The sequence below is a fragment of the Scyliorhinus canicula genome, chromosome 3, assembly GCF_902713615.1.
Source record: "Scyliorhinus canicula chromosome 3, sScyCan1.1, whole genome shotgun sequence".
In the NCBI taxonomy this organism is placed as follows: Eukaryota; Metazoa; Chordata; class Chondrichthyes; order Carcharhiniformes; family Scyliorhinidae; genus Scyliorhinus; species Scyliorhinus canicula.
Genome location: NC_052148.1, coordinates 210266238 through 210293845, shown reverse-complemented (window position 1 = coordinate 210293845; position 27608 = coordinate 210266238). Strand labels below are relative to the sequence as shown.

The 27608-nt window shown below is 47.3% G+C and overlaps 1 protein-coding gene across 3 annotated transcripts in view; it reads right to left on the bottom strand.

The window, feature by feature from the left end:
• Positions 1-27608, bottom strand: part of LOC119963269 (tolloid-like protein 1) — a 484046-nt gene that overhangs the window by 240326 nt on the left and 216112 nt on the right. For all 3 annotated transcript variants that reach the window (XM_038792118.1, XM_038792119.1, XM_038792120.1), the window contains 2 exons: positions 21105-21222; positions 5996-6174 (listed from right to left, as the gene is read on the bottom strand). In XM_038792118.1, coding sequence (XP_038648046.1) covers positions 5996-6174; positions 21105-21222 — 297 coding nt within the window. The remainder of the gene's footprint in view (positions 1-5995; positions 6175-21104; positions 21223-27608) is intronic.

The window sequence follows — 27608 nt, the reverse complement described above, 5'->3', positions numbered from 1 at the left end:
AAATAAAAGAAAATACATAATAGGGCAACACAATGTACTCAATGTCACTACATAAACCCGACATCGAGTGAAGCATACAGAGTGTAGTGTTAATGAGGTCAGTCCATAAGAGGGCTGTTTAGGAGTCTGGTAACAAAGGGGAAGAAGCTATTTTTGAGTCTGTTCGTACATGTCCTCCTGCCTGATGGAAGAAGTTGGAAGAGCGAGTAAGCCGGGTGGGAGGGATCCTTGATTATGCTGCCCACTTTCCCCAGGCAGCGGGAGGTGTAGATGGAGTCAATGGATGGGAGGCAGGTTTGTGTGATGGACTGGGCTGTGTTCATGACTCTCTGAAGTTTCTTGTGGTCTTGTGCTGAGCAGTCTCCATACCAGGCTGTGATGCAGCCAGATAGAATGCTTTCTATGGTACATCTGTAAAAGTTGGTAACAGTTAATGTGGACATGTCGAATTTCCTGTTTCCTGAGGAAGTATAGGCACTGTTGTGCTTTCTTGGTGGTAGCGCGCCGTGGGTGGACCAGGACAGATTTTTCGAGATGTGTACCGCTAGGAATTTGAAGCTGCTAACCATCTCCACCTCGGCCCCATTGATGCTGACAGGGGTATGTACAGTAATTTCCTTTCTGAAGTCAATGACCAGTTCTTTAGTTTTGCTGACATTGAGGGAGAGATTATTGTCGTTACACCACTCCACTAGGTTCTCTATCTCCCTCCTGTATTCTGACTCGTCGTTATTCGAGATCCGGCCCACTATGGTCATATCGTCAACAAACTTGTAGATCGAGTTGGAACCAAATTTTGCCACGTAGTTGTGTGTGTACAGGGAGTATAGTAGGGGGTGAAGAGTACGCAGCCTTGCGGGGCCTCGGTATTGAGGACTATTGTGGAGTAGGTGTTGTTGTTTATTCTTATTGATTGTGGTCTGTGGGTTAGAAAGTCGAGGGTCCAGTTGCAGAGTGAGGAGCCATGTCCTAGTTTTGGAGTTTTGATATGAGTTTGGCTGGGACTATGGTGTTGAAGGCGGAACTGTAGTCAATAAATCAGTGTCTGATGTAGGTGCCCTTGTTGTCGAGAAGCTCTAGAGATGAGTGTTGGGCCAGGGAGATGGTGTCTGCTGTGGACCGGTTGCGACGGTATGCGAATTGTAGTGGATCAAGGTGTTCTGGGAGTATGGAGATGATGCGCTTCATGACCAACCTCTCGAAGCACTTCATTACGACTGAAGTCAGAGCCACCGGACTGGTTCTTCTTTGGCACCAGTATGATGGTGGTCTCTTGAAGCAGGTGGGGACCTTGGAGCGGAGTAGGGACAGTTAAAGATGTCCGCGAACACATCTGCCAGCTGTTCTGCACAGACTCTGTGTGCACAACCAAGGATCCCGTCCGAACACGTTGCCTGCTGAGCGTTCACTTTCAGGAAGGCAGATCTGACTTCGGATGCTGTGATGGTGGGTATGTGTGTGTATGGGCTGCTTGGGGCACTCGACAGCGGATCGTTGGTTTCCTGCTCAAACCGAGCATAGAATGCACTGAGTTCATCGGGGAGGGATGTGCTGCTGCTGGAGATACTGCTTGGCTTCGCTTTGTAGCCTATTAGGCTACAAAGACCTTGCCACAACCACCCAGATTCTGTAACGCTAGTCTGTGACTCTAGCTTGGTCTGTTATTCTCTCTTGGCATCTCGGATGGCTTTGCAGAGGTCATACCTGGATTACTTATATAGGTTAGGGTCGTCTGACTTGAACGCCTCAGACCTGTCCTCCAGTAGGGAGTCAATCTCGGGATTGAGCCATGGTTTCCGGTTGGGGAACGTACGTACTGCTTTCTTTGGCACATAGTCGTCCACACATTTGCCTCTGGGAGGGGGGTGGGGGGGGGGAAGGGGCACATGTCTCTAGCATCCTGGCACTACTCACTGGATCACACCTGCAGGTTTTCTTTCTGCACAGTTCTACACAACGTGGCGGGAATAGCTGCTCTTGCAGCTACCAAGCTACACACTGGTCTTCTTGCCTCAACCAGCACTCTGCAAAAAACAAAAGATTTCACCCAACATATCTTATTCAACAATACTGCTTATGTACTTATTTCCTCTGGAACCATCAAAGTGCCAAATATTGGGCGTGCCATGATCATTAGCTCTCACTACAACAGGCTATTGAAAATGAACAAAATGTGCATACGAATAAAGAAATAACACCATCTTGTACATATATTTGCAAGTGTTAAACAGATAGATAAATCACCTGTACCAGCTTTGGGCTGTTATGTTTTAAATATTCTTTTCCTGCTGCTGTATCTAGCTGCAACCTCAACATCCGGTGCTGAAGTGGAGGCAATCTGCTTAGTGTCATGTCCTGCAGCCTTGGGTGCCCCCTGAAAAGTGTGGAGCCCTGACAGCTCCAGTACACTGGGGGGTCTCCTGCAAAGGTGCAATCTGCATCCTCCTTGGCCTCACCTGCTAGTTATAACGGAGGTCAAGGGCAGAAGGGAAGAGAAGAGCCTGCTATCCCTGGTGGTGTCCTCAGAAGACAGCCCTGGGAAAACTGGCATGTGCTATTCCACCAGGTCAGTGTTCAAAGACGTTTCTCTGTCTGCCTGTGGGGAAAGGTTGCTTCTCTTCCAGTCACTGCTCCACTGAGCTCAAGCCTCGGCAATGGAATACAGATCCAATAAATTGCCTCTCTGTGGCAGTTACCATCCTATTAATGAATGAAGTCATGCACTCAAATGCTTGAGACATGGCAGAACTCATGGCTAGCGTGGATTTTGCCATGCCCCATGCAAAGCTGTGTATAATCCCGAGCATCATATTTTCTCCTATCTTTTGCTGCATGTCCAGTGAGCTTCTTGTAGCTGCAGCCAGAGGCAATCATCAGTGTTGGGCTCAGCAGAGGCCTAGTCCCCAGCAATTGTCCAATCGTCAAGGGACCCAGCTGCCACAGCCTTACTCAGCTACTGGCGTGTGCCTGTGCTGTGGTCACAGATTGAGTTCCTGTATCTGATTCAAATGCTCTGTGGACAGTGTGGGCGTAACTGCATTGACAGTGTTCACCGATGAGGCAGGGGAAGGTGCCTTGGGTTCTTCATCCGTTGAAGTGGAGTCTTTGAACTCCTGCCATAGCTGCGGCCTGGGCCTTGGATGGAGGTGACTTGTAGTGAAGAACAAAATCACATTAAGAGTCATCACAATTTGAGCATGTCACATTTCATTGCGTCGATGCTGCATGCCCGTATGTCACCACCAGATGGTTGCCTCTTATTCCTGGCCCAGCCTTGCAGCCTGCAAGGCATCTCCCATCCTCTTTGTGAACCATTTCCATTGCCTCTTCCTCTGCAGTTGTGAGGAAGCCTGATTTCTGGCACTCCCCTTCCTGTCTGTCTTCTGTTCCTGATGTTGTAGGTCAGCTTGTCCCACATGACAAAGTGAGGAGTTAATGTCGTGTCAAGTGACGCCTAACCAACTCATCTGCAAGCATCTCCATCATACATATTAGCCGGTCAGTCACAAGTTACATCAAAGTGCACACAAAAAGCACATTTCCACATATTTTGGTCTCAATTGGGCAGCACAGTAGCACAGTTCCTTCACAGCTCCAGGGTCACAGGTTCGATTCCCGGCTTGCATCACTGTCTGTGCAGAGCCTGCACGTTCTCCCTGTGTCTGTGTGGGTTTCCTCTGGGTGCTCCGGTTTCCTCCTACAGTCCAAAGTTGTGCATGTTAGGTGGATTGGCCATTCTAAATTGCCCTTAGTGTCCAAAAAGATTGGGTGGGGTTACTGGGTTATGTTGATAGGGTGGAGATGTGGGCTTAAGTAGGGCGAACTTTCCAAGGGCTGGTGCAGACTCGATGGGCCGAATGGCCTCCTTCTTCACTGTATATTCCATGAATTGCCATGTGACACTAAGGCGAATCATGTACTCACTCTTCTGGCATAGCTGCCCAATCACACGTATATATCACTGATGATCCCATGAGAGAGTCCTGTCAAAGGCACCTCATTGATGATGGCGGTCCTTGACCCATTTTCTGCACTGCACCCAGGATCGATTTATTACCCCAGGGTTGCTCACCTCCTCTGTGACCTCCGTTCGGCTACCTTATTCAGGTGGGAGGGTCTCCTGATACCATTGCCAAGAAAGAGTACCTCTCGCCTTTCCCTGACGGCCAGGAGGAGAACCTGCAGGCATACATCACTGATATGAGGGATAGTTCTTTGTCAGCGATCCAACATGATTTGATGGGGAGAGGTCTTCATATAGAGAAATTTCTCAATCTGTAGCACTGCAGTGTCCTGGCAGCAATGCACAGCATTCCACCCCTCCCCATCCCATCCCCCTCCATTGGAACAGAAGGCTCTTTAATAGGCAGCCCATAGCTGCTGCACTTTCAACTGACAGTGGGCTTCACCTACGAGAAGCTTCTCCCTCTGCAGAATCGTACATGTATCCCATGCATGTTACTGGCACTTCCAATCTTAATTGTAATCACACGGAATCAGGAAAGGACAGAATTGAAGCTTCTAGTTATGCCACCAGGAACAGTATGCCAGTGAAAAATTCCACCTCAGATGGGGCTTCTCCCCATACCAAGAAAGAAGTCCAATCATTTTTGGACTATACCTTAAAGGTCACTTTTAAGTTCTGAAATTCAAGGGTGCTTTCCCTGTCCTCGCATTCCACATACAATATAGCAATAGCTCGGCTTCAAATTGTTTAGTTATTATACTGTGCTGAACTGAAAATACAGACTTTTCACATTTCCACCAGATAGGTTCAATTACTGCTGGGGTTAATTTTCACTTGCTGACTACCCATTTGTAACCTGGAAATGGGAGACAGGCACCTTAGTTGTCCCACAGATGTCCAAGGCCCAACTGCACAATTTTCAAGTCCTATAAATGGATGACCAGCATGTCCAGCGGTTTCCAACAAGAAGTTGTTTGAATATGCAAATTGGGTCACTAGCTCAGTTGTTCGCGCCTGGGTGCAATTTAGTAGTCCAAGACAGAAAGGCATATCCTGCACACTCCAATTTGCTCCCGTTTGCTCTAGGAATTGTGCAGCCTAACCAGTGTCCCGATTGGAGCCACTGAGAGCAGCTCAGGAAAGGTCCTAAAATTCCTTTGTGAGAATTCTTCCTCCTGGCTCACATAAATACTGTGCGGTGTTGCCAGCCGATACTACCTCACCTACCTAATGCCAGGCCTGACCTGATGGTTAGGTCAGTGTGACAGTCAGGCAATCTCCCACCCTCCCAATGAGCTGCACCTGAAAATAATTCAGACCTTGCAACACCAATGCTGAACCTGAGAGTTTCCTGTCTTATCCAAAGTTACTTGACACCTTCGGTACTGATGAGTCAGAAATAATTTGTGAAACAACGGACAGATTACAATTGATGAATATTTGCACGTACATTTAATTTGAAGTTTGCAAATTATCTCCTTAACCTTGTTACCTGACGTTTCCTAGAATCCTGTCTCTTCTGCCAAAGGGGTGGACAGGCAACCTGCTCCAAAACTGCTGCCAAAATTCTCTTTGCCCAGCACTCCGACACCACCCAGATAGGGCACAAATTGAATCTTTTCCTCCTTGCAAAATGCACTGAACTTCTATCCAATCTCTTTATGCCAGGTGATATTTAGACCTAGAACTGAACTTAATTGAACTGAATTGAACAGAAGAGCATATCTGCATCCTTTTCACTTTGTGCACAGTGCCACCACTCTTTTTACAAATGTTTATTTAATAATACATTCACTTGACAAACAGTGGACATCATCACCGGCAGGACAGGAAAATTCGTGCAGCCGTTAGGCGTCAATGGCTCTCCAAATTTTTCTGTCCCACCCAAAACAATGACCGTCAATGGTAGAGATGGAAAATCCCAGCCAGAGTTTTTGACTACTATTGGAAAATAAATACAGCTGATTATTCGTAAACTACAACCATATATCAACAAGAACACAAATTCTTTGTCGTATGGAACCTTACCAGGCTGGATATTTTCTCTAATGATGGTCACATGATCATCTCGATCAGGTCTTGTGTGTTCATGCCAAAATCCAATCACATGGCCCAGTTCATGAACTACGATCCCAAACTTATCACAGTTTTTGCCTATGGAGATTGCCTGAGGACCGTTACCACGTCTACCCACATAAGAACAACACCTGTCAAACATAAATGCCATTAGTTTTATTTGTAGAGCATGCACACCCAGTTCAAAATGTCATCAACAGATTTGTTTATCTTCAAGGATTAAGCTTTGGCACTATACTTAGAGCATTAAACTTTGCAGCTTTTTAAAAAATTGGGTCATATGCATGGGAAGCATAATAGATATTACATGAAAGAGCCAATGCTTACACCATGAAGCAGCAGCTGTAGTTCACAATCATCCACAATAATTAAATTGCTAATAATCAATGTTAAACTTACAGTAATTAATTCACAATCATAAGTCCATCAATATGAATGGCATTACCTGACAACATGCACCTGAAGCTATTGGCAGCCATCACATATATGCTGTCAAAATAATTGTTCAATTAATTTTGATAAAAGCTGTGCAACAATGGAACACTAGTGCACAGCATTACGCAGTGGATGGTTGCAAATTTGATTTTCTATTCCACTGGGATCATATTCTTGGCTATATTACTGAAGGTAGGCTACCAACTGACTAGTAGGAAAGTGATTTTTTTTTAAATGCAGTTCAAATTCTACTCCAAAGACATGAGTGCTAACCTTAGTTGATATTTCAACAGAGCACTGAGGAACGGCTGTGCTGCTGGAGGTGCCACCTTTCTGATGAGATGAAAATTGTGGGCCCTCCCAGATGAATGTTAAACAATGTTAAAATCAAATAAAGATTTTTTAAAAGAGCACAGGAATGCTCTCTTCGCTTCTTGACTAATATTTATCCCCGATCGACATCACATAAAAATATTATTTGGTCACTCGCTTATTGCCGTTTGAAGAATCTTCCTGTGCTTAAATTCAACACTGCCTTATTTCCTGGTTTTTTTCTGCTCTTGATGTTGCATAAGCTGCTTCATTGATGTGCACTCTGACAAAGGAAGGTTCAGACTTGGAGATAGCTTTAACATGTTTATTAAACTGGTAACAATTCTCCTACTTGGATTCGACTCTTCTGTTAATCCTGTTATAGCTACCCAGACTGATGAACCAGTCTGCTACAATCCATGTGGTGGGTGTGATGTGTTTCAAATCAACCCTGTGTACACACCGAGTGTCTCCACTGGAAAGAGGAAGATCATGTGTGCTGTGTCCTTTTATATAATGCCCTCCTGTGGTAGTGTCACCTCTGTGCGTGTCTTGAATGCCCATTGGTCGTGTCCTATCTTACTGACCTATTGGTTGAATGTCTGTGTGTTATGTCTCTGGTGCTCCCTCTCGTGTCTAGCTAGCCTACGTGTATTTACATTAGCCCCTTGTGTATTTACAGTGATGCATATCACCAGATCCCCCCTTTTTTCGTGTTACATATTTTTTGTACAGTGTTAAATAAAATTGAACAAACTAGGTAGATATGTGATGCTTTATACAATGATCATTAAACAATAAATCCAAATCACATGTATGAGCCCAAAATCCATTAATTATTTGGTCGAGTGTCTTTCTTGTTTGGTTGGTAAGTTGGTGATGTTGATGGTAGCATGTCCTTGTGAACGCCATCAGTGCCCCTGTGTGTAAGGAACCAAGAAGTGGTCACATCACTTTGTTGGCTGACTTGGAGTCTTTTTTTTCTTCCGATGCTTGTGGGAGCAATGTATGCAATCTGTCGTCCTGCCATGGTGTGTCATTGTACTGAGCTGAGCAGTAACAGTGTCCCTCAAGGGCAGAGTTGTACCATGTCGTACCAGTCGTTGTTCCATTGTTATTGTTTTTGTCGTGCTTGTTGTTGACGTTGTTGCCTTTGGTACGCTTCTTGTTGTTGCTGTTGTGTTGGATGGTTCCGTTGTCGTGTTTGCTGCGCTCAAGGACCACACTCTGTGGATAATACGAGTCCTTCACACAGTTACTCATGTCAGTGTGCTTTGTGGCATCTGCTGTTTCCTTGAGCGTGCCGTCACTGAGTTCGCGGCGCTCCCCGTCTGGAGTCATGTCCGGCTTACTTGAATCAGCTTTGGCTCGTCAATGCTCCCCGTCTGGAGTCTGGTCTGTTTCACCTGAGTCAGTTTTGGCTTGTCGATGCTCCCGTCTGGAGTCATTTTAGGTTCACTTGATTCTTCTGAGGTTTCTAAATGCTCCATGTTGTCATAATATACATCCAGGTATATGATGGTGCGCAGACAGGCGGTGATTGACACACAGGATGACCAGTGAACACACAGAACACAGCAGCCAATCACCAGACAGGACACAACCACTATAAAGCCAGAGGGCACTAGTTTTCCCGCTCTCTCGGGATAAGCCTCTGAGACAGTCAGAGCTCGTGAGCAGCAACTAGAACAAACACCATGTGGTAGTAAGATAGTCTGGTCAGGTTAGCCTCAGGTCTCCAGTCATGTCAGCATAGTGTCAACCCACAGTTAAAGCATGTATTGTAGTTAAGTGTTCAATAAAATCGAGTTGCATTTCTTCAAGTTTTGGAAGCCCGTCTCTCTCACCACTGCAGTAAACGCAGTCCTCGTAGACCCAGCTTACCCAACACATCACATGTCTGGAGTCAAAACATTCAGGAATGCATTTGCTTGTGGAGAGGCTCGAGCGAATGAGGTTTGAAGTAAAGTGGTGTCACCGGAGTCACCAGTAGTCTCACTGTGATTGTCAAGTGCCTCTGCACACTCTAGCTGATGTCTGTCACATTACACATCTTGTATGGGAAGTGGGATGCTGTTGTTACTTGTCTCACATACGGTGGATAGAGCCTCAGTAGCTTCTTGTCATTCACTTGAGCTGGGTAGACTGTCAAGAGTCTTCTTCTGGTGGCTCAAACAATCTGGGTGGACTGTCATAGTCGCTTTGTTGTTCACTGGAGTGTGGTAGACTGTCATAGTCATCTGCTGCTGGTTGCTCAGAGGAAGGTGCCAGACACTCATGGTCTTGTGCATGCAAGGACTGCGCTTTGGAGTCTTGTGTTGCTTCTATCGTGGACACTGTCCACGAGCTTGCTGTGGAGGCTTGTGTCACTCGAGTCACTTTTTGTTCATGCAAGGACTGTATCGTCTCTTTGGGCGGTGCTAACTGCTTGTTGCAGGGTTCTGCGGAGGTTACTTTCAACTACTGGTTGAACTTCAGGCATTGTGCTGTCGTTTCAGGTGAAAGAATCGGGTTCTACAGCTTTAAAACGTGTTTTCCGTGTTTTGGGACATTTCCCCTTTAAGTGGGCGTGGTCCGGGGTCTCTGACATCACGAAGCGTGAGACGAAGGTCGTAGAAGCGATTTGGCATGCGCAGATCGCCGTTTCTTTACTTGGGGCCTTTTTCTCAACTTCGCATGTGCAGCACCTTTACCAAGATGGCTGCAATGCAAAACTGCAGATTTTTTCAATGGAAAGCCTACCTTCGCCTCATGGTGACTTTTGGCGCCTCCTTTACTGTTTTTTCTTGTATATTCCTCGCAGAATTCTTGGAATTTGTCCAGGACTGCCTGGAAGTCGCTCTTATTTTGTCCCTTTGAGTATTTGAAGGTCTGGACGTTTTCAGCTGTTTCTGGACCCGCGATGGTAAGTAGAAGCTTTATTTTCTCTGCATCCGCCACGCCATCTAGGTTGGACGCTACCAGGTAGATCTCGAATCTCTGCCTGAACCAACACCAGTTTTCACTGAGATTGCCTTGGTACCTGAGCTGCTGTGGAACCGGAATCTTGAACATCATCTTGCCTGGCTGCTGTTGCTGGTTGTCACTGTTTGCTGAGTTGTAACTATATGAATTCAAACGGTCACTCCTGAGTACCATGTTTTGTTATGCTCTTGACGTAGCATAAGCTGCTTCCTTGATGTGCACTCTGACAAAGGAAGGTTCAGATTTGGAGATAGCTTTAACACGTTTATTTAAACCGTTAATAATTCTCCTACTTGGATTCAACTCTCCTGTTAATCCTGCTATAGCTAATCAGACTGACGAACCAGTCTGCTACAATCCACGTGGTGGGTGTGATGTGTTTCAAATCAACCCTGTGTACACACTGAGTGTCTCGACTGGAAAGAGGAAGATCATGTGTGCTGTGTCCTTTTATATGGGTTGGTGTAATGCCCTCCTGTGGTAGCGTCACCTCTGTGTGTGTCGTGAATGCCCATTGGTCGTGTCCTATCTTACTGACCTATTAGTTGAATGTCTGTGTGTCATGTCTCTGGTGCTCCCTCTGGTGTCTAGCTAATCGAAGTTACATTAACCCCTTGTGTGTTTACAGTGATGCATATCACCACATTTCGTATATTATAATAGCGACTACTTAATTGGCTGTGAAGTGCTTTGAGACACGCTGAGGTCATGAAAGATGCCATATAAACATCAGTCTTTCTTTCTTTCTTCTGTCTTTTATTCTGCAAGTTGTTCATGGTTCCTTTTTGTGCACATCCTCATGGTAGGTTTCAGGGTAACATTGGCAAAAATTTGGGTACATATCATTCACCTGCCCTCATAGGAACAGGGCATGCAGGATGTGAGTTTGCTTTGAGCTATTTTTATTGTACTGTTTATTGTATTGTACTGGTTAACTGGTTTGTATCAAAATTCCTGAGTATGCTATTTCAATGGGCCATTAACCCATTTATTGTAAAATGTTTGCTAAAATATGGTGGGCGGGATTCTCCGTTTCGGAGACTAAGTGCTGACGCCAACGCAGAATCCGTGAACTTTTATGACAGGAAAACCAGCACTGCATCTGGACCAATTCCGCTACCATTGAGGGGCTAGCACCTGTGCCGCGTGGTACACAATCCATTCCAATGAAAAACGGTGCGGGATTCGCGGGATTTGGGAGGCTGACAAGCTGCAGCTGCATTTACACATTACAATCACCACACACACTTATCCCTGCCAACAAGGTGGCACTGGTTGTGCTGGAGCATGCCCATTCAGCCGATGAGTCGGTTGGGGCCAGAGGACACTCAGGTGGGTGCCCTGGGGGGACACCTATATTCCTGTGGCACTAAGTTCAAAGAGGGTTGTTAGTGGTGTGTGCAGCTGCAAGGCTGGCTTGTCGGATGCGGCAATGATGTTCTCTGCCTGTCCACCCCGACCCCATAGCCCATCTCCTGGCCACCCCCAGGAGGTTTCGCACCTTGGCAGAAACTCCTTGGCCTGGGCACAACTGTCAGCAAACTATGGCGATGTTGGACTCCTTTCGTAGGCCCTCTCTTTCCCTCAGGAGCCGCCATGCCAGTTTTATGATTTTTAGAAGCACATGTGAACCACGCCATTGGAACCAGCCCAGTGGAGGGAGACAATTGGGGAGGCCCGGAGAATACCGAGCACTAATGATATGCAAATGGTGTCTACTGTATTTGCATTCTGGAATGCATTGACGCCACCGTCGAGGTGCTGGAGCATTGCTATTTGGCGTCAAATCGCTCTGTCTGCCACGATTTTGTCATCGGAACCAATTCTCCACACAAACGCCTTTCCCAATTTCGGCTTTGGCTAACGGGAAATCCCACCCCACCTTCATAGAACATAGAACAGTACAGCACAGAACAGGCCCTTCAGCCCTCAATGTTGTGCTGAGCAATGATCACCCTACTCAAACCCACGTATCCACCCTGTACCCATAACCCAACAACCCCCCCCTTAACCTTACTTTTTAGGACACTACGGGCAATTTAGCATGGCCAATCCACCTAACCTGCACATCTTTGGACTGTGGGAGGAAACCGGAGCACCCGGAGGAAACCCACGCACACACGGGGAGGACGTGCAGACTCCGCACAGACAGTGACCCAGCCGGGAATCGAACCTGGGACCCTGGAGCTGTGAAGCATTTATGCTAACCACCATGCTACCGTGCTGCCCAAACCATAAATCATAGAATTGCTACAGTGTAGGAGGAGGCCATTCGGCCCATCGGGTCTACATCAGTTCTTGGAAAGAGCACCCTTATTAGGTCAACGCCTTAACCCTGTTCCCATAACCCAGTAAACCCACCCAACTTTTCTGGACGCTAATAGCCAATTTAGAATGGCCAATTCACCTAACCTACACATCTTTGGACTGTGGGAGGAAGCCAGAGCGTCCAGAGGAAACGCTGTTGGGGAACCGGACACATTCCATGACCTCAGGACATCCCAAAGCACTTCACAACAGCAAATGATATTGGCTTTTCCGAAGCTCTTGTTGGAATATTAACAGAAACAGAACTGATATAATAGCTCTGGGGTTTTTGTTTAGATTAAGAGAGGAGAGTTTGTGAACCTCCTGTAAGAAGGATACCCTTCACGGTTTAGCCTCATGGACCTGGAATCGTTTCCCACATTACAACAGTGACTATAGTTCAAAAAGTACATCATTGGCTGTAAAGCACACTTGGAGATTTGTGGTCAGCTCCGTGAACACAACAGTGGTGTGCACCATGATGGAGAATCTGCTGATACTCTTGACAGGTCACCTTGATGTTGTGGGCTAGTTTTGGCAGGGGCTTTTAGAGCATCACATCACTCTGTTCTCATTCACAGCCATGGGAATGCTGTGCTGTGGTCTTGCCTCCATGAGAGAGACATCTGCTGGGAGGACAGCATATCTGCTTCCCTGCCATCCACTCCACCAGCATCCTTGTCAATGTCATACAACCAATTATTGTATGATGAAATGTTGATGTTTAAGGGGAGGCGGTCAGGACCAGTGCTACTTGAGGTCATGCACCATGGTCATTTGTAGCTTCCACAATAGAAGATCAACAGTCTTCCACATCCCAAGCTGCAATCTCTGGGGAAATACTTTGTAGTTGTATCAGGATAGGCAAAGAAGCAAAGAAGACAGACACTAAGAGATTACACAAAGATGACTCTTGATCATACTTGCTACTATTAGACACAGATGAAATTAAGATGCACTTCATTCTGGACTTGATGTTGGTATTTGAATTTATAATAAAGCAAGGTCATGCTGCTGAAGGCTGAACATAAGGAAGGCAATTAGAAGGTGATAGCAATGATGGTACGACCATTGGGTTATTGATGGTGCCTGAGGTGGTTCAGGTGAAATGGTCTTGGATGAGTGGCTGTTTGAGAGCTCTGGCAGCTAGGAACACTGGTAGTCAATGCTACTTCAGCTCCTCCTTCTACTGCTGCTGTCCTTCTTGATGCTCAGTTGCTATAAGTGCTGGTGCTTCATGATGGTAAAGTTATGCAGATGACCACGAATCTGGAACCCTGATCAGTTTTGATTGTAGGGCCCCTCTTGAATGATTTAGACAGTGGATGCACAGTTTGAGCATGTGGACTGACTGTTCACTGATTTTTCTGGTGGCAACATCCCCTCACTGTAAGCTCGTTCTTCAGTGCTGCGCCCTAGTTCTTGACAAGTTATGAATCATATCTGAGCCAGCCTGTAACCAGAGGGTAGGTGCTGAATTACTGCATGGTGGCTGCTATAAAGAAACAGGGCACAGGCCTGCAAAGTGTACTGCTCTAAGTATTTCTGGTTCGAGAATGCCTCACGGAAGATCCACTTTTGATATATTCTCCTGCTCAGTGCACTCCTCCGCTCTCTTTTCAGTTTTTCCGACTGTATTCTGTCTTCTCGAATTCTCTAGATCTCTAGATCCAAAGGTGGTTCTACCACATTACCTCAATGCTTTGAAGGAAGCTACAAACAGTTCAGCATCAGCAAAAACTTCTTCTCCTAGGTCAGAATAAGTTGTGAGGTTCAGGGCCGGCACAATAGTACTGCCGCTTCACGGCGCCGAGGTCCCAAGTTCGATCCCAGCTCTGGGATACTGTCTGTGTGGAGTTTGCACATTCTCCTCGTGTTTACTTGGGTTTCGCCCCCACAAGCCAAAAAATATGCAGGGTAGGTGGATTGGCCACATTATATTGGCCCTTAATTGGAAAAAATTGAATTGGGTAATCTAAATTTTTTTTTAAGTTGCGAGATTCATTAGATAGACAAATAAATGTTTGGACGTTAACCAGCAGCCTGAAGGAACAAATCAGCAGCTAACCTGTTGGTATTGGATCAGCTCTTTAAATAATGTTGTTGAAAGGATCTTTCCTGCCCAAGTTGCTATGTGAGCTTAAACGTGGCAACCCAGCACTAGAGCAGGCCAATATTAGGAAACGTTCCTAGATCAAGCACTGGACTCTTATTTAAATGTTTTAATAATTGTTTTACATGCTGCCAATGTATACCCAGACACCCAAGGCTAAACCCAGCCTGATAAAATATGATAGGCCCAGGACTTCAACTGTGGATTGATTATGTACATGCCCTGAGAATGGGGCGCACATCAACAAATTTCACAGTTTAGTGGGAGAGAGCATTGCACAGTGTAGTTTGAAGTTAGACAGCTTTGTTCTGTATTATCCGATCTTTGCCAAAGTAACAATTTTAAGTGCTACAATTGGTCTCATCACACAAGGATGAGAAGAAAATAAACTATGACCGCAGTTTAAGAGAAAAATTTCTAAGTGCTACTGGGCGCGATTGGTGTAGCATTTCTTGACGGCCGCATTGGCGAGATCACGGCCCGTATTTAATGGCACTTCATGCAGGAAATGAGCCCCCACGAGCTTCTTGCCATTACAGGCTGTCTCGCCTTTCGATTTGCCTGACTCGCACCTCAACACCTCGCCGTGAACAAAGTGGGGCTGCTTCTGAACGCTCCCTCACCATTCACTCCAGTCAGTACACAAGCATACAGCAGCGCACAGACCTGCTCCTCAGTTTCGGGATGCCGACTGCACAAGGCTTCTCAACGTTGTGGATGTGAGACAGGACATCCTGTTCCCCGAGAGGGTCAGAGGAACAGCAGCAGGATCGTCGATGCCATTTGGGAGGCAGTGGCAGCAATTGCCAGTAGGAGCAGCATGACTAGGAGGACCACCATACAATGTAGGAAGACGACCAATGACCTCCAGCAAGCTGCAAGGGTAAGTTACCACCTCTCTCCTGGCATCGATTTATGCCTGCCACCCCTCAAATTCCCAACTCCCCAATCCACAAATCACTGGCTGACACCTCGCACCCTCAGTCCGACCTTCGTGCTTGCTCCTCAGCACTCCATGGTATCCACTGGCACAACTCCTTCATGTCCAGTTGTGGTGCCCACTCATCCAACCTGCTATAGACCTCCATGATCCCTCAAGCACGTGGCTCACAAAGCCATCTTGTTGTCCTCACAGAAGAAGATAGCCCATAATAAGCGGGAAAGGTCCAAGACATGGGCCACAGTATCAGAGATCCAAGTCCTCACCCCCTTTGAGGAAAGGGCCCTGGAGATCGCGGGGTTGACTGACGAGAGAGCAGTCACCAACTGCAAGGTTGGTTTGCACCGCACAGGTGCGGATCCACTGCTCCTTCACCCAAATGACCTGTCTAAAGTGAGTTGTTCATGTCAGATAAAATGATCCTTCCCTCTCACTGACCACATGTCCATTCTCTCGCAGGATCTTCATCTGATGGGGCCAGGGCCACCCGAGTTGTTCACCCCACCGTGTCACCCCCTCACCTCCCACCACCCAAGAGACCACCAGTGGAGAGCTCCAAGGAGACCACCATCAAGGCATCACAGTTATCACCCTCACCTTCCACCAGCACAAAGACACACACCTCAGTGGACAATATTAATGGACAGGCTTCTGGGGCACAATCTGGTGGGCAACACAGAGTTGCTGATGCACATCAGATGGAGGCATGAATATCCATGGGATTCAGCAGTCAAAGGTCTGCTAGATCCCAGGACTCCGCTGAGTCCCGGTCAGATGCCAAGGCTCTGAACAAGGTTATTCCAGAGCTGATGCAGATGCTTGGAAAAAGCCATGAGATTCAGGAGAGGATGATAGCGACATTCCAGTGAGTGCATAACCGATTGGAGGATTCCCAAAGGTTACAGGCGTCGGGCATGATGTCGACAATGCTTGGCACCATGGCCAGCACTGCGAGGGTGGCGAACGCAGTGAAAAGCCGGGAGCAAGGGATGAGCATCGTGAGTGGTGGTGTTCAAGGCATGACTCAGTCTGTGACGACCATGGTGGAAGGCCTCAACATCATGTCCCAGTCACTGCGGCATGTGTCCCAGACACAGGTTGACTTGCCGAGGCACTGCAGAGCATGGCCCAGTCACTAAGGGCCATCGCCGAGGGCGTTGACACCATGCTGCAGACAATGGAAAGCCACCAGAGCTGGCAGAGCCAGATGACGCAGGCCTCTGGAACTCACTTCATCTGCCCCTCCATCCCATGGGTACCCCAGGGCCCTACGGGCACCATCAGGGAGGAGGAAACACTGGAGGCCAACCCAGGGCCTGCCACCAATGAGATGACAGCTGTCTCCAGTTCTTCCGAATCCCCCCTCCTGACACCGGTGAATCTCAAGGGCAGCGGGAAGAACAGGGTGGCACAGCAATGCCAGTAAGTCGTTGGGGCCCTCCTGCTCCAGGCCCTCCAGAGAACATCCACCAAGGACATCAAAGGCTACAGAGCACGAAAGGCAGCATGCTGCCTCCACCTCTGATGTGCATCCTGGAGACACAGCTAGGTGTAGCAGTAGACCATGTTTGATCAAGAAGATTGCCGATCACAGAGTGGGTACTGGGGTTGGGGTCACAATCTGTAGTTAAGGGGAATTGAAATGACCAATGTTCACTATTAAAACATGCTACTCCTGATACATGTGAAGCCTCTGCCATTAATCTTCACAACGGGCGACAAGGTGGCGCAGTGGTTAGCATTGGAGGGGAAAGAGGGGAAGAAGGGAAATGGGGGAAGGAGGGGAATGGGGGGGAGGGGAGTAATGGGTTAGCTGACGGACAATGCCTCATCCTATGAGACGTAGGTGAGGACGAGGGCTTCCCTGGAGCTCCGGGCATGCCATCCCTTGCCTTTGCCTGTTCTCCACCTTCAGGCTCCTCCTGTGGCTCTTCCTCGGGCTCATCCACCATCCCCTCCTGGTCCAGTGTACCACGAGAGCAGACCAGGCACCGGAACCGCATTTTGAGCAGTCCAATGCACCGCTCAATGGCAACATAGGCCTCATTATATTGGGTCTCCGACTCGGTCTCTGGCCTCCGCACTGGTGTCATCAATCAGGACTTCAGCAGGTACCTTTATCACCCAAGAGCCAACCCTCTTTATCGAAGACGCCAGGGATCCCAGAGTATCCCAGGATGTAACTGTCATGTACGTCCCCTGGGAAGCATCCACAAACCTGCATGATCCAGAGGTGGTGGTCGCACACCAGCTGAACATTCAGGGAGTGGAACCCCCTCCTGATAATGAACGGCACTCGCTGATGCCCAGTACGCGCAAGGCAACATGTGTACCATGTGTACCATGAATTACCCCTTGGACCTGGAGCATCCCATTGATGGTGGAGAACCCTGTTGCCAGGCATCTTGGTGAGCTTGGTCCAGCTCAAAGTTAATATAATCTGATGCATATCGGGCATCCTTGACATAACAGATGCACTTGTGGGCTGCAGTTTATGAAATGCAACACAAGATCCTGCTCGAGCCCTGGAATGAACTAGTTGCCTAAAGGCTCTGGCTGTGGTGACCTTCACAGCCATTGGGAGTGGGTATCCTCCTCCTTCATGGGGTGCCAAGTCCACAACGGCATGGCACAGGTGCTGCACTGTCTCTTCATTGAGATGGAGTCTCCTGCGGCACATGCTGTGTGTCATCTCCTTGAAAGACCAATGGCGCCTGTACACCTTGGGCCATCTCTGGCACCCTCCTCTGGGTTCCTCCTTGGCCTGATGAGCAGCCAGGTCTTCTGGGTGTGATGTGGCCCCCTGCACATGGTGTGCCACCTCCAGCCTGCGCGATGCTGCTGCCTTCTCCGGCATCTGGCCACCTGGGCTGTCACCAGCAGAGTGAGGGCATGCTCTGTGGAACCAACAGCACCATTCACTTTGGTATCTATACGGAATTGGGGAAGGAGTTAGACTGACAATCAGTTCCGGTTTCCACCCCAGGACCCCAAAATCCTTCCAGCCTCTCCCACCCTTGTGTGTCCCACCTTTTCTCAGAGTGTCATCCAGCAAGCAGGTTGTGCTGGAGAACCTCGCTCTGCACGCTTACCCACAGTAGGAGCCCCTAGACCCCAGACCACTGCCGGGAACATTAAGGAGACCATGCTCACGTGTCCTCCCCTGATCCACACACTCCCCCTTTTGTCACAAGGATATTCCAGTGTTGTTGCCCAGATTTTGAGTGTTTGATTGTTGACTGCTGTCTCTATGGTACTGGTGCGTCTGGAGTTCAGGCAAAGTGTTTAGACTTCAAAGTTTGATTGAAACGCGATGAAATAATCAATGTCTTGGATATGGCACCTGTACCCACGAGAAGCCACTTGAGCTCTTCAGAAGCTCAATCAATTGAACAAAGTAAACAAATGTAGGGACAAATCAAAAGGGACTGCTCCTGATAGGGGCACTGCAAGTGCTCTGACAACTAACAAGGCCAATTCCTTATTAGCAATAGCATTCAGCTGTGAAGCTTGAGGCTTCTCAGTCCCTGACCAACCGCAGTCCACTGAGTGCCCCCCCCCCCCCCCCCACCCCAAGCAGTGGGGCAGCAGCTCCGATGCCTTTAGCTGCATGCCCCAAAATGGCAATGACTACTCTCACCTCCTCAGTTACCCTCAGCACACACTGCACTAGCTTCACATTTTTAAAAAGAAGTTCTATATGCCACCTGCGTGATTTCTGACTGGGGAGTTGGTTAATTCCTGGGAGGCCATTACATTCCACTTCAATCTCGCTAATGAGATGGAAATGAATGCAAATTGTGGTTAATGACATGCACGCCATATTTGGGCATGATTCGGAAGTCGCCATCCGGAGCGGGCTGGTTAGATAGCAAAGCTGATTCGCGCCCAGTTTGAAACTTAATTTTGGCCTTCCTGTTATGTAACCGGCACGCCCAGATCCACGCCAGGCACAACGCGGTGGTTAAATTGTGTCCCATGGGTCCTTCTCCTACTCACAATGTAAATCTACCCTGTGGAAGATTTGCCTGTATTTGTACATCAGGTGAGGGTAGGTTCACGTTTGGCAACAATGCACCAATTGCAAAATTGCCTGCAGCACTGACTGCCGAGTGAGCAACATAAAGTATGTTAAGTTTGTCAAGCTATAGTTTGTTGGCATCATGCAACCAAAATCTAGTCAAGGTAGGTGTCTTCAGGAGTACAGAAAAGAGTCAAAAATGTATAGATTGATCGTATTATTCAGCTGGCAGATGGTCAAATCACGTTTAAGATACTAGCCTATGAATGCTTAACACATTTGCCTAATGTCCCTTTCTCTATCGTTTTAAACAAAAATTTTAATTCATTTGAAATAAAAATGCTAATTCTTCTGCTGGAGTTTTAAAGAGAAAACTTTTATCAACACATTAACACATTAAGGTATTCATACAGTGGTAAACCACAGTATCGTTTCTAGACATCTGTGACCTCTTTCTAGCTGTTTACCAGGCTTCAGAACAAGCCCCTCTTCTTCTCGTAGCTTTGTATAGTAGAGAATCATGCGGATCATTGGATTTGGTGCTGATACCCCACTCCATGCCACAGTGCCTCATCATTGCAATAGGAGAGCAGCACAGTGGCACAGTGATTAGCACTGCTGCCTCACGGCGCTTAAGACCCAGGTCCGATCCCGGCTCTGGGTCACTGTCCGTGTGGAGTTTGCACATTCTCCTCATGTTTGCCTGGGTTTCACCCCAACAACCCAAAGATATGCAGGGTAGGTGGATTGGTCATGCTAAATTACCCCTTAATTGGAAAAAATGAATTGGGTACACTAAATTTAATTTTTAAAAACATTGCAATAGGAGTTACAAAATCATTAGGACAGGCCTCCATTCATCAGAAACGCTAAGATGATGCAGCTGTGCTTCAGCGATCTGTAACAATCCCACAAGTCTGCAGAGAATACTAGCAGGGAAACACCTCGCATCATTATTTCTCCTGAACAATAATTCCTGGAATCACATGTAGGAGTTGAAATGCAAAGTTAATTGTGTCCATGTGGAAACAGGTATTGAGGAAAGAACTATCTCCCAGAGATTTCTCAAACAGATGTTGCTGCAGTATTCACAAGCCCAAGGTACCTGCCCAGAAAAAAAACTTGCTCTGCAACGTGTTCATGTGTAATTGACTGAATTCATCAATTGTACAAACAGGAGGTGGTTCCTCCAAATAATTAGTCTTCCATCCCCAGATGAAGCTAAGCAAAATGAAGCATGTGAGAAAGAGAGAGAGAAAACGTTGAGGAGCACAAACCTCAGGTGACCACGTTTCACTTTAACATTTACAAGGGTATCAACTTCAAGTTTTCTAACTTCCAGTTTATGCACAATGGAAGTGATTTATGATTTAGATTTGAATTATTCATTTTCTCAAATCCCTCTTTGAGACCTAGTTATGTATAATGCTTAAAATGCCTTAAAGTTACACCTGACAAGCACAGTACAGAAAAGGTTATCCCTATTAAGTGTGAAGCTTATATCCATCCATATGATACCAGTCTGCAATTGTGTCCCATGACCCATGTAATCAGTGTAGGTGCATGTGGCAGTTTAAATTCAAGTCTATTTGCAATAGTGATTAATTATATTTCATGCTCTCTTTTTGATCAATGGTGTCAGGCAAAGAACAACAAATGGCTGACTGTAAATCATAGCAGCATTTAGCTTGCCAAAAATATTTCCTTTCAGCTATACAGAAAGGAATAAGTGGTAGCAATGGAATTATAGCTGAGAAAATCCCAAGAAGAATGGCTAATTGATGCTTGCTGAACAGATTTCAGCCATTTGTCACAAAGAAAACTCTGTAGTTTCTGGCCTTCTTTTAAGCAGCTTAAATAATGCTCTGGGTTAACGTTACAGAACGCAATGAATTTGCACCTTAATGCAAGTTTGTCCAGCCTATTAATAAATTCAAATTGTTGACAAAAAAAAGCAGCATTTGCTTACCCACATGGCCTGTATGTGAAGACAATGTAACTTTCTTCATCTGCTCTTTCGATGAAAGTAACACATGTGTGTTTCTCCCAGTGTCGCATTGCCTGTTTGAACATTGCCCGCTGGCTGCCTAGAGGAATCAGAGCAATAATTGAGAAATTGTATCATCTCATCCAAGCACTGCGGTTGAATTTCTTTTATCTTTATCTGAATTCACTTTACTGCAACCAAATGTATGCTTTTTATAAAAAGTGAATAATAGAAATGTCCTACAAGTGCAATTACATACGGGGGGGGGGGGGGGGGGGGGGGCTCCGATTGCCTGGGTTCTTCAACTCACTTTGCCATAAGAGACTGGCCTTTTGTGGGCGGGACACAGAATGTGATATCCCGTGAGATCTGATTAGATCTCACGAGGCATAACAACTATCAGAATCCCAGGGGAGGCCTCTCCTGGGATCCATGGGCCGCGTCTCATCCCGGCGAAATGCAGCCAGCAGATCCCGCCCTTCATCTCTGTATTTTAAAAAATCATTACAGTCAGTCCTTGGACTTCTGCCTGAAAACCGCGCCTTAATTCGAAATGTCCCATAAGAACGGTGTAATAAATCGGGGATTCGTTCCTGGACCATGGCCTGATACCCTATTTTCACCAAAATAATCTAGAATTCTGTACTCAATAAATGTATTTTTTTTAAGTAATATAGCAATAAATTATTATAAAATATATATTTTGATGTTTGGAAACACAAAGATTCAACAAGTAAAAATGCGTCAGAACAACAACTGAGTATCTTGAGTCAGAGAGAAAGGTGACACAGAACATCGATACACTCGTATAAATCTTTGAATTTCTGCATTGGTTTGGCGTCATGAAGTCAAAACCGACATTGTAAATTCAAAACAGGTTGTCAATTTATAAATGTTATAAGTGCCGTTCATCATAACTACAACATCGTAACGTCGAGGACTGCCTGTATCTTCTATTTTTAGATTGACGTTGTGCTTAAAGTTGCTCATGAAAATGTTGTATTGTGATGTAGATTGCAATGCAAAATCAGTGGAGGTAATTTCATGCAAACACATCTTTTGGCTCTGACACACCAAAATGTCCATGGGTGGGATTCTCCGTTTGTTCACGCCGGCGGGATTCTCTGTTCCTGCTGTAGCGAGTGGAATTTCAGCTAAGTGCCAAATTCCCCGATCTCGCTGGCAGGTGTAGTGGGGCGAATTTGGAATGGTGAATCCCGGCCTATGTCTATGGGGAAGCAGGACGGGGCAGCAACATTGTCTATTAAAATCTAAAACAAATTGCATTTTATAACACCTTTCATGACAATGGGGCCTTGTAAAAGCACTTTACTTTTTGAAATGTAGTCACGTTGCAACAGAGAATATGTGACACCCAATTCCGCACAACAATCCCTCGCAATTTGATAACGTGATAATGTTTATGCAATGTTGATTGAGGCATTAATATTGGCCAGGATACCAAGGATAACCCTTCTAAATTATCTCTGAAATACTGAGACGGAATCTTTTATATTCACCTGAGGATCCTTGGTTCAAATACCGTATGAAAGACAACACCTCTGCCAGTGCAGCACTCACTCTATAATACTTCCTTCATATTTTAGGCCTATTTTTGGAAGTGGGGCAGTAAATATGCTTCTTATGGCAGAGAACACTATCCATCATGATGGTCCCATTCCCTGACTCTGAATGCCCTGACAGCAAAGATAAATAGCTGCCACTGTGAACCACTTGCCATTTGTTCTCCCATTTTATTTCGTCTGTTCATACAACCCAGCCATATGATTTTCACATTACCGGCCCAAACACCAGGATAGTCACTCGCAAGAACAGCACTTGAATTCAACTTGCAAAAGCTGCAGATGCACAAATGCACGCACAGTAGTTCAATTGTTGCTGTGATCTCAGAATCCATTGACCCTACAGTGTTAACAAGAGTACAAAAATCTTTCTGCTGAAGCTCGTGGAAGAAGTTCGTCAAAATTCAAACCATTGCCAGTTTCAATTGCAGCCTGTTGCAAGCTGTGTGTCGGGTTACACGATGAAATAAGGTGGAAGGCAGCGCTATCATTATCTTCATTTCTAAATGTGAACACTCCGGAAAGCGAAATAAGTACTATAATCTCCCAAATTCTGACAAACCTTTCAAGTACAACATGGAAGGCATACGGTGCCAGCGCTTAAGTGGAAACCAAAAACCTCAGAATTCTGTTAACCAGCAACCTCGCTGGCGATCAATAGGAAGAGATCTGTGATTTGATGTCTCTAACCTGAAAACCTAGATCTGAAAGCTTTTGAAGGGCTACAATTAATTTCCTTTACATTACAGTTGGCCCAAATTTTTCAGGAGGGCAGCATCTTGTTCTGTGCCCCGTTGGTTAGACCTTTTTCATCATCCTTCAGCTCAAAATTACTTTGCCCTGCAAGTTGCTGAAAGTGTGAGCCGATAACTATTCTGAGCAATGTCCATCATGAGCGGTCTTTTCCTTGGCACACATTAATAATGGCACACACACGAACACTGCTGTTATTTTGGTAAAATCTAGGCCAATCTAATGTTGGTAGTGGAAATAGCACACACACACACTTCCAGTAGCATATTACTATCATGAAGGTGGATCAAGAAATGGAACAGCGAGGAAGGAAGGAGAGAGGTCGGAGAAAGATGGGGAAGATTAAAGCATAATGTCAGTACAAAACACCCAGAGCAGCCTTAATGACGAACATAATAACTGCTAATATTAGCAATAAACAATCCTGTACAATGTCCTCTATTCAAAGACAATGGGTGCGATTTAATGGGGACATGATGTGCGACTTTCCAGGTGCTTCCCATCTGCCGAGCCGGCTAGACCACAGCCTGTATTTAACGTGACTTAGTGCTGGAAATGATCCACCACGAGCTTCATGATAGAACTGGCTGTCTCGCCAGCTGATATGTCTGGACCAAGCATGGCAACTCCATGCTAATGAGGGGGTGTTGCACATAAACTGCTCCCTCCAAAACAGCCCCCTAGGCAGCACACAACCATGGCACCACGTGGATCTGCTCCACGCTTTGGGGGTACCAATCTGGCCAGGTTGCTGGACGCCATGGATGCGAGATGGGACACCCTGCTCCCCCGAGGGAGTCGGAGGACCAGCAACAGGGTTGCCAATGCCAACTGGGAAGCAGTGGCAGCAGCCATCAGTTTGGGCAGCGTGACCAGGAGGACTGCAGTCCAGTGCACGAAGAAGACCAACAACCTCCACAGGGTTGCCATGCTCCTGACCACTGCCGCACCAACCCCCAACAAGCATCAAGCATGCAGCTCACAATGCCCCCTCTCTGTCTCCACAGGAGAAGAACAAAGGACAATACAGCACAGGAACAGGCCCTTCGCCTGCGCCGATCAGGTGTCCTATCGAGACCAACTGGCTGTATTCGTCTATACCCCGTCTGTTCATGTGCGTATGCAGATAAGTCTTTTTTTTTTTAATAATTTTTATTGAAAAATTTTGAATTTATACAACAACAAACCATAATAAAATACCAAAAATAACAATAATATTAGCAATCATAAACATTCGCCCCACCTCCATGAACAACACAGCATATTAACAAATTAACACAATATTAAGTTACATAATAGAAACTACAATAAGGAACACCCCCCCACCCTCCCCGGGTTGCTGCTGCTATTGACAAAGATACCTATCTCTGAGCCAGGAAGTCCAGAAAAGGCTGCCATCGTTTATAGAACCCTTGTATTGATCCTCTCAGGGCAAATTTGACCCTTTCCAATTTTATAAATCCCGCCACGTCACTGATACAGGTCTCCACACTTCGGGGCCTCGCATACTTCCACTGCAGCAAGATCCTTCGTCGGGCTACTAGGGACGCAAAGGCCAGGACACCGGCCTCTTTCGCCTCCTGCACTCCCGGCTCTACCGCAACTCCAGAAATTGCGAGTCCCCACCCTGGTTTTACCCTAGATCCAACCACCCTCGACACCGTCCCCGCCACCCCCTTCCAGAATTCTTCCAGTGCCGGGCATGCCCAGAACATATGGGCGTGGTTCGCTGGACTCCCCGAACATCTGGTGCACCTGTCCTCACCCCCAAAGAACCTACTCATCCTAGTCCCGGACATGTGGGCCCGGTGCAGCACCTTAAATTGGATGAGACTAAGCCTCGCACATGAGGAGGAAGAGTTGACAAGGCATCCGCCCAAGTCCCGTTCTCTATCTGCTCCCCGAGTTCCTCCTCCCATTTAGCCTTCAGCTCCTCCACTGTCGACTCCTCCACCTCCTGCATTACCTTATAGATGTCAGACACCTTCCCCTCTCCGACCCACACCCCCGAAAGCACTCTGTCCATCGTCCGCCGCGAGGGCAGCAAAGGGAATCCCTCTACCTGTCGCCTAGCAAACGCCTTTACCTGCAAGTATCTCAACATGTTCCCTTGGGGAAGCCCAAATTTATCTTCCAGTTCCCCCAGGCCCGCAAACCTCCCGCCAATAAACAGATCCCTCAATTTACTGATGCCACCCTTTGCCACCCCCTAAATCCCCCATCCCTGTTCCCTGGGATGAACCGATGATTGCCACCCAATGGAGCCTCCATCGAGCCCCCTGTTTCCCCCCCATGCCGTCTCCACTGTCCCCAGATTCTTAGGGTCGCCGCCACCACCGGGCTCGTGGTAAACCTCTTTGGGGAGAGCGGCAACGGCGCCGTTACCATGGCACCTAGGCTCGTACCTCTACATGACGCCATCTCCATTCTTTTCCACGCCGCCCCTCCCCCCTCCATCACCCATTTACGCACCATTGACACATTGGCCGCCCAATAGTACCCCAAAAGGTTGGGCAGCGCCAGCCCGCCTCTATCCTGCAGATAAGTCTTAAAGGTCACTAATGTATCTGCCTCAACCACCTCACTTGGCAGTGCATTCCAGGCCACCGCCACCCTCTGTGTAAAAACCTTCCCCTGCACATCTCCACTGAACCTTTCCCCCCTCACCTTGAACTTGTGCCCCCTTGTAATTGTCATTTCTGTCCTGGGAAAAAGCCTCCAACTGTTCACCCTATCTATACCCCTAAGAATTTTATAAACTTATAATAAGCGGAAAGGGCCAAGGTTCTGGACATCAGAGTCCTCACTCCCCATGAGGGATGGGCTCTAGTGATTGCGAGGTTGGCCAAGGAGAGAACAGTCACTAACATCTAGGCTGTCCTGTGCTGCAGAGGTGAGGATCCACTGCCCATTCACCCAGATGACCTGCCTCAAGAGAGTTGATCATGTCAGACAAAATTATCCTTCCCCCACATGCCCATTGTCTCACAGGATCTCCACCTGATGTTTCCGGGCCATCCAGAATCATCCCCCCCCACCTCCCAAGAGAACACCTCAGGGGAGAGCTCCAAGGAGACAACCATTGATGCATCACAGCTGTCATCCCCACCCTCCACCAGCGCAGTTACACACACCTTGATGTTCAACATTAGTTGCCAGGCTTCTGGAGCACAATCTTGTGAACACCACACAGTTGCTGATGCACCTTAGGGAGAAGCAGGAACATCATCAGTCGGTGGTCTGCTGGATCCCAGGACTGAGATAAGTCCCAGTCACCTGTCAAGCCTCTGGGCAAGGTTGTCCCGGAGCTAATGCAGATGCTAGGACATGGCCGTGAGATTCAGGAGGGGATGTCAGAGACACTCCGGAAAGTGCATAGCCGATTGGAGGAATCCCAAAGGCTATGGGCACAGGAGATGGCGCCAACAATGCGTGGCACCGAGCCAACCCTGCTAGGGTGGCGACTGCAGTGGAAAGCCTGCGGCATGAGGTCACCATTATGAGTGGTGGTGTCCAAGGCATGGTTCAGTCTGTGTCGACCATGGCTGAGGGCTCAACAGCATGATTCAGTCACTGAGGAACATGTCCCAGATGTATGTGTATATGGCCCAGGCTCTCCAGAGCATGTCCCAGTCATGGAGGTACATCGCTGAGGGCATCAAAACCATGGTGCGGACAATGGGCAGGTGCCAGCCTACTGAGCCGGAAGATGCAGAGGCCTCTGTAGCTCACTCCACTGCCCATCCATCCCAAGGAGACCCCCAGAGCCCTACATGCACCATCCGGGAGGAGAGAGTGCACTGGAGGCCGACATGGTGCCTTCTACCAGTCTCCACCTCACCCGAATCTCCCCCCCCCCACTCCTGAAACAAGAACGTCTCAAGGTCAGCGGGAAGAACAGGTTGGTACGGCACTGCCAGTGACATCAGTAAGAAAATTGAGGATCACTGAGTGGGCACGGGGGGGGGGGGGGGGGGGGGGGGGGGGGGGCACCAACTGTAGCAAGGACCAATGAGTGATTTAAATGTACACAATTAAAACATTTACACGGGCAGCACGGTGGCTCAGTGGGTTAGCCCTGCTGCCTCACGGCGCCGAGGTCCCAGGTTCGATCCCGGCTCTGGGTCACTGTTTGTGTGGAGTTTACACA